The sequence below is a fragment of the Pinus tabuliformis genome, chromosome X, assembly GCF_031772625.1.
Source record: "Pinus tabuliformis cultivar Carrire ecotype Pingquan chromosome X, CPIR1, whole genome shotgun sequence".
Classification (NCBI taxonomy): Eukaryota; Viridiplantae; Streptophyta; class Pinopsida; order Pinales; family Pinaceae; genus Pinus; species Pinus tabuliformis.
The window spans coordinates 319769031-319783582 of record NC_142308.1 but is presented as its reverse complement, the minus strand read 5'-3'; the positions used below and the strand labels follow the sequence as shown (position 1 = coordinate 319783582).

The 14552-nt window shown below is 36.7% G+C and overlaps 1 protein-coding gene across 5 annotated transcripts in view; it reads left to right on the top strand.

The window, feature by feature from the left end:
* The window catches only part of LOC149139739 (zerumbone synthase-like), a 230970-nt gene that overhangs the window by 76403 nt on the left and 140015 nt on the right, over positions 1–14552 (top strand). For 2 of the 5 annotated variants that reach the window (XM_089449953.1, XM_089449954.1), the window contains one exon: positions 5–376. The exons of the other annotated variants lie outside the window; for them this stretch is intronic. In XM_089449953.1, coding sequence (XP_089306079.1) covers positions 5–282 — 278 coding nt within the window. In that variant the 3' untranslated portion in view covers positions 283–376. Of the gene's footprint in view, positions 1–4; positions 377–14552 lie in introns of those variants that run through there. 5 annotated transcript variants of the gene reach the window in all.

The following is a 14552-nucleotide window of genomic DNA, read 5'->3' as shown; positions in this document are numbered from 1 at the left end:
GCAGATGTTGGTCCTGTTCGTCCAGTAGTTCGCCTGAGAGTGCCAGCTGCTGCCCCAGCAGGAGAGGCTACCGGGAGGGTTATTCTTCATGACCTTGATGTGGCCGAGACCCTCACAGCTATGCAGGAGCAGGTTGAGAGCCTTACTCTCGGTATTCCCGATGTGAGGATCAACGAGTTACCTTTACAGCTGCAGCGGCATACTACTGGTGTGCCTAGACGATGGACTCGCCTCTTACGCATGATCGCACAGGCTGTGACGTGCTATCATGAGCATCACTAGACTAGGGTGCCCCCTAGCATTTTGAGTTTTTGGGTCATGTGACCGATTTTGTCTTGGTTACAGAACATTATATGTAAACCATAAACAACTTATATATATATATATATTTTGATTTTCGGGGTTTTATTCTGGTTGAGTTTTATGATCCACATGTAAAACATTGATGATGTGTTTCTTTTTATAAATGTCGCAAATGTCTATCTAACACATAGTTTGCTAATGAGTCAGTTAATGTGTTTAAGTTTCTGGAAATATGTTGGTATTGAATCAAATCAAATTGTCTTTCCAAAATCTTAACCCTTAGGAACATGCGATAAATGGCTGGATTTCGGACGGAATATATACCATTGAGTTGTAGTATTACGAGTTGTGAGTCTAGCCTGACGATTAGTCGGCGTATACCATGGGTGATGGCATCAGAGAGCAGTTCTATCAACGCGCTATAATCAGCGATGTTATTCGTTGATTGACCAATACATACACCTCTGAAACTTACTAACTCGCCGCTTGGATCAAAAATGGCCCAGGCTGCGGAGGACAGGTTCCGCGAACTACGACTCGCTCCGTCAGCATATCCAACACATGTCTCCAAAAGGTTTGACATCTACATTAAATGTAAAAAGGTGGATTACTCGACCAAAACGAACACTTTAGCGAAAACAAAATACAACAAAAGCATATTGGTTACTATTTAAGCATAGTAACGCTTGAGGTACAACCCATTACGAGGTTGCGCCAGTGGAATTCCGTCATAATCCATTAACTCATAGGCTCCTTTTGCTAACACTCGTTTAACAATGTAGGGCCCCATCCATAAAGAATTGAATTTACCTGCTCCCAATTTATCGGATTCTTGGTCGTAAAGCAAGACCAAGTCACCTTCTGAGAAGACACGGGGTTTGACATTTTTGTCGAACTGCGCCTTAACCCGTCTCTTATGGGCTTCGTTAGCCAAAGCGGCATCACGACGAGTTTCATCCAATTGGAATAATTCCAAGAAACGGGCCTCTTCTTCTGAAGTTCCGGGGAGGAGATCGATTGCGAGTTTAAGAGACAAGATTTCGCACTGGACTGGTAAGACTACTTCCAGGCCATATACCAGTTGGAAGGGTGTGAACCCGGTCACATTCCTTACCGATGTTCGGTAAGCCCACAAGGCTGAGTACAGGATTAGGTACCACCTTCTTTTATGAACTCCGATCATCCTTTGCAACATACGCTTCAGGACTTTGTTGATCGCTTCAACTTGTCCGTTGGCTTGCGGATAATACGGAGTAGAGCTGTCATGAGACAATCCTAGCTTGGCAGCTAATTCGAGCATCATGTGATTGCGAAAATGCGATCCATGATCTGTGACTATAGCCTGTGGTACGCCGAATCTGGAGACTACATGATTGAAAAAGAAAAGGGCAGTTATTTCACCAGTGTTATCTAATGTAGGCATCGCCTCGGCCCATTTGGTAAAATAGTCAACGGCGACTATACTGTACCCATGCCCCCTGGTCGAGGTGGGGTTACATGTCATGAAATCGATGCCCCATTTGGCAAAAGGCCCAACAACAACTATCGGCTGTAAAGGTGCGGGAGGTCTTCTGGTTTTGCTATCAAAAATCTGACAAGCATGGCAACTTCTGACTGCGGTTATGCAATCTTTGAACATGGTTGGCCAGAAGTATCCTGCTCGTAATATTTTTTGTGTTGTAGCATATCCAGATTGATGCCCCCCACACGTGCCTGAATGACACTCATTCAGGGCTTTTTCGGCCTCCTCATGGGTGAGGCACCTTCTCAGAACTGTATCGACACCACGACGGTAAAGCATATCACCGACGATCATGTAGTCTTTCGCTTGGTATCGTATACATTTCTGTTCAGAGTGAAAGGTGTTAGGCCTAAATTTTTGGGTCTGGAGATAAATTATTATATCTCCATACCACTAATTGCTTGCAGATATCAGAAACAAATTCTCATCCACGATTGATTCTTCGGATGTTTCATCGTTGGACGACGATGGGAGATCGCACAATAATTCTGCGAAAACTAGAGCTTTCTTTGTTTTGGATTTTACAAATTCCAGATCAAACTCTTGAAGGATCGCTATCCATTTTGAATATTTGCCCCCCAGCAACTGTCGCGACAATATATAAGTCATGGGGTTGCAATCTGACAGAATGGTAGTTTTCCGAAAGAGGACATAATGTCGAAACCTTTGTATCGCTTGAACAGCTGCAAGCACTAGTTTTTCAACATAAGAATATTTTCTTTCTGTATCATTTAAGTTTCTACTTAAATAATATATAGGGTGTTCAATTCCATCGACTTCTTGAACTAAAACCATTGCGATGGTTGTATCTGCGGCAGCCAGATACAGGTTAAAATCTCTTTGATAATCGGGGGCGTACATTAATGACGCTTTTATTAAGGAATCTTTTAAAGTATCAAAGGAAGCTTGTGCAACCTGATCCCAGACGAAGGGTACCTCCTTTTTCAAAAGACGTGTATAACCTTTAGCAAGCTCGGCGTAATTGGGAATGAACCTCCTCAGAAAGTTTGCTTTCCCTTGGAGTTTCTGAATCTGAAGCAAATTCAAAGGCGGAGGCAAATTTATGATTGCCTAGACCTTACAAGGGTCGAGACGAATCCCATCCTTGGAGACTACAAAGCCAAGTAAACGACCAGAACTGACGCAAAATACACATTTGTGCGGATTGAGTCGTATCTTGTAGTGTCGGCAACGTAGAAATATCGCTCTTAAATGCTGCAGATGATCAGTCCGCTTTCGCGAATGAGCCGGAAGGTCACCGAGGTATGGTTGAACGATGTTCTTGATGTCATGGAAGGCATAATTCATTGCCCTCTGAAACGTCGCCCCTGCATTCTTTAAACCAAAGGGTAATTTTCGATATGCGAATGTGCCCCACGGACAAATGAATGCAGTCTTTGACTGGTCCTGTGGGCGGATATTTATTTGATTATACCCGGAAAATCCATCCATGAATGAAAAGATTTCGCATCCGGCGCATTCATCAATTATCTGGTCGATGAAGGGTGTAGGGTAGTTGTCTTTCGGAAAAGCTTGATTTACATCCCTATAATCGACACACACCCTAATTGTCCTCTGTTTCTTCATAACAGGGACAATATTCGATACCCAATCGGTTAGAGGAACCGGGTAGATGAAACCAGCATGGAGAAGTTTTTCAACTTCTGCTTTAATGGTAGCGGCTTTCTTGGGGTGCACCTACCTGAGCCGCTGTCGTACTGGTTTGACATCTGGATACATCTTAATTTCGTGTTCAACGATACTCGAGTCGATGCCTGGCATTTCATCATATGACCAAGCAAAGACATCTCTAAACTCGCGAAAAAGAACGTCATATATTTCCAGTTCTGAAGAAGAACAACCTTTGCCGACATAAATATTCTCTACAACATCCGTTTTAGTCGAGATATTTATGGCTATAGTCTCTTCAATATTGGATAAGTTTCGCTCGGAATCCACCGTATTTACATTATTTGATAGGAATTCAAAAACTGAAGGATGATAAAGGTCATTTTGAGTATCTTCTTCATAATCTGGAAGAAGGGAACGATGGTGGCAATCGTTCCATGGTGTCCCTTCAATCAACATTGATTGTATGATTCCTTCGTCGGTTCCATGCACTCGTGACCAAGGATCTGAAGGGGTTCCATATTCTCTAGACCTATCTACCCAAACACTTGACGAGCGTTGATTTGGGTTCGCCTCCCATGCTAGAAACATTGATTGCTATAATATTTCTATTGGGCTTGGGGGCAAAACCATTGCATGATCCATGTCGATATTGTTTTCTGAGATCTTTGCGGAAGATATCATATTGCAGGTACCTATCGACGCTATTTCCGCCAAATCAATTGGAGGTGGAAAAGCGAAAGTTCCCATTAGTATAGGATCTTTTAGTAGGCCTACTCTGATATTCTGAAGCGAATGGGGGCTTCCATGGATCATGGGAATGCTTCCTGTAACTTGTGAACCATTGGGGAGGAAGTTTTGTTGGTCGACGATCGTAATTCCCCCCTGAAAGGAAAATGCAATCTTTCTAAAATAGGTCGACACAACAGCGGCCATGGCGTATATCCACGATCTTCCTAGTAGGATGTTGTAATCAAGATTCCCATCGATGACTTCAACATCTATTTCTACTGTTTTTCCCCCTAGTTCAACCTTCAAGTTATTTAGGATACCATACGGGGTATATGTCCTACCATCGAATGCTTTTAATGTTGTCGAAGATCGCGAAAATGTTGGAGATCCTAAAGTTTTCCAGCAACTCATCGACATAATACATGTAGATGCCCCCTCATCAATAATTGTTCGATGAACAGTTTTGTTAAGGGCTTTCACTTGAATAAGGAAAGCTAGTTGAGCTGGTAACTGAGGATCGTACCCTTTGTGGTCAAAGGATACAAGATTGGAATCCTTAGGATCAACCCCACCAATAGCCGATAACAAAGCCTGCCTTTGGGATGGAAAATTTTGTAGTACTTCAAGAGTCGACATAGCGGATGGCGATTGGCCCAAATCTTCCACTATGTTATAATGCTACGCCGCTCTAGCGCGAGGATTAAATGTCGACTTGTGTACTACTCCCTTTGGCGGTTTTATTGTTAATTCAGGAATGATGGGTGGTACAACTTCTGTCGAAGTTGTTGTCGAACTACTTGGTTGATCTTTACCTTTGTCGTTCGACAGCTGCGGATTCCCGTAATCTTTGTTCCTTGTCGAAATCAAAGCATCATTTTGCTGTTTCGAAATCGACAACATTAGCACTTGCGACGGGGAAGCATTTCCACTATCAACCAGATTTGTTCCTGGATTCGGAAACGGATCAGTTAACACAGCTGAGGTTTGCGAACTTTTAAAGAATCTTTTAAGCTCAGCTTTGTATGGACATTGTGAGGTCCAGTGATCCTCATCACATATCTGACACCCTGAGGGGGGTGGTTTCCTATTTCCAGGAGGGTTTATGGACATTTCATGCTCAATGCTGTAAGGCACAAAAATGTCTATAACAATATCCTCTCCCTATATATATATAAACAAGTTATATTTATTTTTTAAAATACATTAAAACATATAACAATGCGTTTTTTCTATTAAAAATAATATTACTACTTTTTTTCCAAAAATATATGATATAATTTTACAATTTCAAATATATTATTTAAAAAAATAAAACTAATCTGAGTAAATTCTAATAATATAAAGGTAATATTATTTATATCTCATAAAATTTGATTTGATTAATCTTTAATAAATTCTATATGTTATATAAACTTATTATTATGGACCTGTGGCAAATTTTTATTTGATTAAATTAATAAATAATTTTCCAAATGCAATTTCAACTAGTTAAATGTGTGCTTTTGTTTTTTAATATTTCATTCAAAAGTAGTTTATAAAAGGTAATTTTTCAATATATATATAAATAGATAGATATTATTATTTAATAGTTAGATAATTTTTATATATTAGGAAAAATCATCAGAATTTAATTGTCAAATGAACAATGAGGAAAATCATAGTTAGTTATTGTCTAGGAATGTAGGTTGACTCAGTATTTGTTATTCAAGGAAAATCATGCCACTTGAAGTCAATGAGTGAGACATGCTTTCACTCTTACTAGATGTCAATCGTGGACCGTTAACCTACTTTCTTACATCCAAAGAAAATAAGTTCTTAGCTAAGTAAATAAATAAATAAATTATGATCAAAGACATAATAAAATATCTTTCTATTACACACTTACATTCAAAATACTTCATAATTACATGTTACTTGTAGTTAGATATCTTCTTATTATTTTCAAAATAACTCAAAACTAATCTAACCATATAAATTAAATTTAAATAAACATCATATATTTCACATTACTAAATTTTAAAAAATATTTAAATTAGAAATAATAATAATAATATCATTAATTATAAAAAATAATATGAATTATATATTTACATATATATATATAAAATAAAAAAATGTAACATAATTTTTAATTATGAAAATTTACTTATTTTATTATAAATATTTTTAATTTATAAATAAACTTTATTATAATATTATAGACTAATATCGCCCATATTAATATCACATATTCAAAATACTATAACTAATATTAATGAGAATATTAATAAAAATATTTTAACATATTTTATAAAAATTATATACTAATAATTAAATTAAAATTTTAAAAACCTTATTCTTATTAATTTAAAATAGGTCAAATCACACCAATTGAATACAGGGCATGAATGGCTAATGCCATAGTCTTGATAATTTACACTCACAATAGTTTGTTGGCTTTGATTCTAACGAACACATATACACACATACCCATCATATGAACTCACATAAATAATCTTTATTCAAACTCAAAGTAGCATTCGACCATCTTGCAAAATCTTGGGCTCCATTTTGGTTGTTGAACGACGCTATTGGCAACCTCTACGAACATCCCTCACTCAAATATTTGGGGGTTCATAACTGCGTTAATAACTATAATGACAAAAATACAGAAAGATGAATGGAAGACGAAACGAGATTACAGTTAGTTTTTAAAATGAAAACTAATAACCAATCGCTTACCAAATAAATCGATTCTCACATTTCCGTTCTAAAACTTGATTTATTCGAATATCTTGATCTGCAGCATTTACATTGTATTGGCCAATTAACAGCCATAACTTTTCGGGCTCTCGGCCTAATGGTGAGTTATAGCATCACATGAATATTTTCATATATCACTAGATATTTCCACACATCGGTAATACATGTCAATTTCTATTAACGTGACAGAGAGACTGGTGGTTACAGTCACAATGAAAACGAGATGTTGATATCAATGTTAATGTGTGCAGTAAGGGAAGTTTTTAGCGAAGTTTTTAGTGAGATTTTTTGGAAGTTTTTTTTTGGTTTTTTCGGTTCAATTTTTCTAAATCTATCACGAATTTATTGAAATCACAAGCTTTATAAATAACCCCTGTACAATGGAAATATTCTAAAAAAATTTCAGAATGCTGAATCCATCTATATAATCAGAAAACTAGCTCAAATAACACAAATCAAAATTTTACCCCAAAATTTTCAGTCGATTTCTAGCTCATAAAATCACAAAAAACAACTCAATTTCTAAACTATCTATGTTTATCTTTGTTATATGGCGACATCTCTGCATAATTTGAAGTTTGTTCCTATTTTATATTTATGGCACACAAATATTCTTTGTTAATTTGAGGTTATTTTATATCATCAATGAAATCCTCATTACCTTCGTAGTATTTGTTGGTGGATCATTCATGCAATTCCGGTTTAGTTGGTTTCCTTAGTTTTCTTTGCTTGGTGAACCATACCAAGCTCATATTACAACTTAATGTGCGTTTAGTTTGACGTGTGATGGACTTTCCTACTTCCGTAAGCATTAAAATGTGACTTCGGTTTCTTTGCGTTCTATATTCACATTATTAAATGGTTTGCCATACTTCCCACGTTCTATTTTTATGTTAGGTCCCATTTGCCTTGTTTTAATGTAGCATATCTTATCTATGCACATTGTTTTGTTTTATTTTCTTTATATATATATATAACCCTGATATCTATCTCTATAATAAGAAGGCCCCTTTTACAATGTGGATTAAAATATTAAACAATTTGCTTGTAGTTCAGTTTTGTTAGGTTTGATATTTATAATATATTTCTATAAACAATATTATAAATATATTGTATATAATATATGTATACAATGATGGTGTTGCAATTTTATAATATACATATATAATAAAGCATGAACTATTAAATATTTATCATGATTTAAAATAGATATATTTAGGTCGATAGGCCTTTCTATGCATCAACAATCGTCAATACTTTTACCCTGCTCTGTTCGATCAAGTGAGACACTTTCAACCGTTGATTTGAAGTGTCATCTGGCAAGCATGCACTGCACTTTGATTGCTTTTTCCAAATATCGGTTGAGTTGCCTTCTTTTCACCTCTGAGTTCTGCTGTGCATTGAACTTGGCCCTGTTATGCAAAAACTCTGAGCCCCGCAGGCCCTCAGTCTTACTACATAGAGTTCTTCTGCGTCACTACTAGCAATTGTTCAGAGGTTGATACCAATTCTTCTGATAACCGTTTCGACAATTAAGGTCTTCATAGGGCGATGGCAGATAATTCGAACAAGATTAGAGCAACTGAAGGCTTGTGTGACCTCAGTAGCCGAGTCTCCTCACTGGACAGAAAATGATCTCATCAAGGAACTCCTGCCCGACGTGCATTCGAGTCTCGAGTAGGCCAGATATTTGGCTAAGCAATGCAACTAGATGTCATACGGCAGGAAGCTTCTGATGGAGAGTGATCTGGACATGGTGGCCGCTAAACTGAACTTGCATTTGCATGACCTGGATCTTTTGATAAAGAGTAGGGTATTGAGATACTCAAATGCAATAGTGCTTTCAGTGCCTGGATGGGGTGCTGGGTGAGAAGATGTGCTATTTTTTTATCAAGTATCTCTTTGCTAGACTCTAGATTGGCAACGCAGATTTCAAATGAAAGGCTTTGGAATCTATGGTTTAGCTCTTGGTTGAGGATGATAAAAATGCAGTTCTTGTAGCTGGGGAAGGCGATATTGGCTACTTGGTGCATTTGTCGGATTCGAATATAGTTGTTATTCGAGAGCTTGTGGCCATGGCTGTGTTTGTTCTTTCTTTGACCGATGGGTGCAAGAATATCCTCGTTATGGAGGGCGCTTTAGGTCCATTGGTTCGGCTCTTGGAATTCAGGAGCTCGTTGTGTCAAGAAAAGGCTGCGGCGGCCATTGGAGGGCTGACGAGAAATGCAAAAAATGCTTGGGGAATTGCAGCTTATGGTGGGGTTTCAGTTCTGATTCATATTTGCAAATCAGGAACCCTAGCTGCATAGGCCATGGTTGCAGGGGCACTGAGGAATGTGTCCACTATGGAAGAGATAAGGAAAACGATGGCGGAAGAAGGGGTGATTACTGTTCTGCTCAATCTGGTTTCTTCTCGTATGTCGTCTGTACAAGAAAATGCAATAGAGTGCCTGCATGCAATGGCTTTCCAAGATGAGAAAATGCGTCAGTTGATTGCCAAAGAAGGTGGAATTCAAACCTTGTTACGTCTTTTAGAAGAACCAACTAGACCCAAATAGCAGGAGCTCGTCATCAGAGTGATAAATAGTCTTTCTACTTCTGTTAGCACTGCTAAGGCCTTGGTTTCTCCTTCAGGGTTTCTGAAGCAGTTGGATTCTATTCTAAAAAATGGGCATTCGACTGTCCAGCAACTGGCTGCTTCCTCTATCCGTAATCTTTCATTCAGCAATGAAACCAAGAAGGCATTGCGTGAAGTAGGGTGTATTCCCCCTCTGGTGAAGATGTTGGAAACCAAGCGAAGCACATCTCAGGAGGCAGCTTCTCAGGCACTTTCTGCATTTCTCATTGTGTAGACCAATAGGAAGGAATTCATCAAGGATGACAAGAGTGTGGTCCATCTGGTGCAATTGCTAGATCCTAGAAACCAGACTTTGGCTAAAAAGTTCCCCCTTTCTGCATTGTTGGCTATCTCAACCAGCAAAACTTGCAGGAAGAAGATTGCAACAGCTAGAGCATGTCAACATCTGCAAAATCTCACAGAGATGGAGGTCGCAGATGCCAAGAATATTTTTCAAAGACTCGCAGGAAGCCGGCTCCGCAACATCTTCAGCAAGAGATGGAGAGAATAACTGATCCAACAGGTACAGAAAACCCAACATCTACACCTAAACCACAAACCCTATTGCTGTCAATTATTAACTTTAATGCTCTCTTAGTTCAATATCTGCTCTGACTCTCCCTTCTCCTAAATCTAGTCCCTCTCCTTATCACCATAATTGGTGCTAACATCATTAGCTGCCATTGCATAAAAATTTCTAGTATCCAGCATTCGGGTTTTGCTCCTTGCCCTCTACAGTTACCATGTTTTATATCTCTAAATTCTAATTATTCGACTTTTAGTCCTTGTTTCATAATCACCACTGGGTCATGAAATTACCCTAAAATCAGATGCAGAAGAGTGTTAATTATTAATTTGGTTTGTTTATGTCCGTGCCATTTATTTCAGAAGGCAAGGATTGTCCCAATGTTTTCGAGCTTATATAATTTATTTACTGAGAATTTTTCTTGTGATCAAGAACTCTTGATCCAGGTTCCAGCCATTCTATTGTTTGTGCATATTCTGGTATGGGTTGACACAGTTGGGAGAGGAATGCAATCCTCTGAACTCATATCATATATATTGCCAAAATATTATACCTGATATGATTGGATGGGTAGCTAATTTAGTAGTTTACACATTTTTTCCCAACGTGATAAGCATTATGCTTCAGTGTGTTTAGTAGTTCTAGCATATCTGTGTAATCACTTCAAAGATCAAATAATCTATACAAGGTTTGCAGACCAATTTTGTTCATAGTATTAGTTGTGGCTACGAGGGGTGTACTGTGTCTCAGATTCCTCTTTTACCGACATTGAAATAAACAATACAATGTAATAATTTAATCTGATTTGTCGAGCGCAAATGCCATGCTTGTGTTTCTTTGTATTGTTCCTGTCCATGGATTTTGGACCAATTTTGTTCATAGTATCAGTGGTACTGGTGACTACATAAGCCTTATTGTCTCACATGCGTCTTTACCTATACTGAAATAAACTATATAATGTATTAATTTAATCTGATTCCTCAAAGCACCAATGCAATGACTATGCTATTTCTTTCATGGTTCTATTTCCAAACACACAGCAAGAATAGACTCTATATTATTCATCATCCACTGTGTATACACCAAGAATCAGGATTCACTAATAGGTTAAGGTATAAATTAAGAGTATTTTGGCATTGAATTGCATATTTATCATTAACATATTTAGACCTACATTCTGCAGTGACAGGCCACAATAACAACACATTATGTTGTATTTCACTAGTTAAAAGAAATGTGGCATTTTCATTCAGTCTGTTATATCATCCAAGCTTTTTATCTTTCATTAAATTAAGGAAATTTTATATATATCAAAAAACACAGTCGGACATCTTCTCAGCTGAATAGAAACCTAAATAATTACATACACTGGTATGTAAATAGTAAAATATGAAGAGTAGGTTTGATCCTATGCATGCAATAGCATAAATATCTATCTTTACTTATATCTATTTACGCTGGAACAACCTTTTCTCATAATCAAAGTGTTTAATAACTCTGGTTTCAAATTTACGGAATGATTTTTTCTTTCTGTTTTTATGATCAAGTTGATTTTATAATTTGCAATTCACTACTTGGAAAATCGATTGAAGTTGGTAGACGTTGTTTTTTATATAGGGCAAGAGAAACACGGAGCTATATCTCTCTATTTTTTAGGTACCTATGTTTGATTCTAGACTTGGGAAACACATAGCACTATCTGTTTATTAGGCACTTGTGTTTTTCATTGTCACTACGGAAGCTTGCACTACCTACGTACATGTGTCAGAGAGGTTTTAGCTTTTTCGAACATAGGCTTTGTTCAGGGCATTTTTAATGTGGCATTGTTAAATCTATTTTGAGGTGTAAAAATGGTATTTCACAAAGATGAGAAACTTTTTCAATTTACTCTCCAAGCCATCGAAGCTTAGAGCTTTAATGAAAATTGATGTTTATAATATCATCATCCACCTTCATATTACCTCTTTGTTACGGTGTATGATGTTTCATATTGGCCTAGTGAATATAAAACGATGGTTTTATTAGGCAAATGCAATTCATTGAGAAGAAGGTGATTATAAATGTCAGAACAAAATCTCAACATAGAAATATTCCAAGATTACTTATAAAATCAAATGTATGAATAATAATAAGAATAATAAGAAAAAGATAACATGTAACATTACATGAACAATAACCATAAAATATTACACTAAATAATGTGATAGAATATAATAAGAAAAATATGATGTTTTCGTTTTTATTGAGAAGAATCTATTGGCCTCTTACTTCTTACTTTTTGGTGACATGGAGTTAATTTCAACTACTACCACTATAACCTCAACAACTATTATTATTATGACTTTTAAATCCTACTTGCAAGCACAGATGAAAACTTCTTACATCACATAAATATCAACTACAATATGATTTGAACATAGATTACACTGTAAGGTTTACATAACAATACACCAAAACAGTGAAAAACAACATTAAAGTGAAAAAATTGATTAATGCTAATAGACAATTTTTCTCCTTTTTCCATCCATGTTGATGTTTGTACCCAATTGAAAAGGAGAAACATTTGCTATTTTTCTCATATTTGTTATCCTGTGGGCAGAGAGTGGGTCTTTTCTAAAAAAACAAACTCCCAAATTAAGTGAAATGTATATGTGGGATTCTGAAGCAGGAATGGAGATGGGCCAGGATGGATGTGGACAAAATATTTGTGAACTGGACAAAGGATGAGACAACAAATTTAATCATAGATGACACATGCATTTGTTTTTGGTTGGATAGGGGACAACCTTACCTTTCAGCATCTCAAATGTATAAAGTCGTGCATTTTTCAAAAGCCATAGACGCCACATATAACGCTACTACTACGTAGCACCCACAACCACCACAATACCTGGGTGGTGCGTTTGCTTTATCAACTAAAATGACCGACTACTAACTAAAGATGACACTACACAGAAAATTCCATTGGCCTGTGTTTGAAACGCTGAAAACCCCATTTTAAGAGTATTGTCATTGTCGCTTGGCTTTCCAGGTGGCATGGGTCTACAAAGGAAGAAAAGGGAGAGTAGATATATGCACTAATTGCAGATAAAGATGAAATAAATTGGTAGTTAGAAATAAGGTGAAGACGGGCACATGCCTACAAATTATGTTTAGTCAACCACCTTGTCAACAACTGCCTTTTGCACATGCCTTCCTGCAACTTTTGCTCTCCTCCATTCTTAATTTCCTTTCTTTTTTAAATATGGTGGGGGAGCTATGGCTAAACTCTGCATCCCTGTTTCACGATAAAATTGACTAAAACATGGGCCACAACCAATTTATCTATTCATCAGAGTTCTATTTGATATGGTCATTAACAATGTTTTCGATTGTGGTATTAAGGGTTAATTTAATTTTGGTGGGAATATGTCCGTCTCCCAACCCCTTGGGCAAAGCTACCACATGCTCATAATCGGGATTACAAATTTTCAAGTGGAAACCATGGTACATTTCTAAACTTTGGCTCATTTCCAGAGTCTTATGACCACACCAGTCCATTGTTGGCTCCTTGTGTTCAATTAATTCTGTGTCTGTCAATTTAATTGCACTAGTGTTGTCATGGTATGGAATACCCAGCTATTATGTTCCATGCATTAATTTAGAATTTAATCACACATTAAGTTAACCGTTATATCCACATTAAGTTAACAGTTATATCCATCGAATAAATCATGTAAGGCTGATTAAATTTACATATTTGCGGTTATTTAATTGGGTGGAATGTTTGTTATCTTTCCATGTAGATTTAAAGACATGTTGAGCTTTGAAGCATCTTTGTTTTATTATAAAGTTGACTTAAATGTAGGCCAGAGCCAATTTATCTATTCATCAAAGTTTTATTTGATACAGTGATTAACAATATTTTGGATTTTCTTGATTGTGGTTGTTTAATTCGGTGGAATGATTGTGATCATTGCTATGTTTTCCATCTAGGTTTAAGTCTCCACCAATGACAGGTTGAGTTTTGATATTTTGATGATTTTTGTTATAATGCATTTAATTATATTTGTAGGCTGACCGATGGTTGGGTGAAATGATTGTTATCTTTCTCATCCAGGTTCAAATCTTCAGGTTTGATATCTTGATGAATATTATTGTAATGGCTTACAGCCCCAGAGAAACACTCTTGAGTATAACTATGGGCTAGCTGGTGGTTCAGATCTATGTAAATACCATGTTGAGCTTTGATATATTAATAAATATTGTTATAATAACTTAAGATGTAAGAAAAACACTATGAACTACTTAATATCAGCAATCTCACTCTTTCCTTCAACTGTAAAAGAGGTTCAGTTTGCTTCAAGAGGTTCATTGCTTTTTTGTTTGATAAAAAATAAATGTTTCACATTGTTTTCATAACAATGTTTCAATGCCCTAATATTGTTTCTGATTTTCCAAGTCCCAAGACGCAGAGACATCTGGCAGGTTTGAAATTCTGC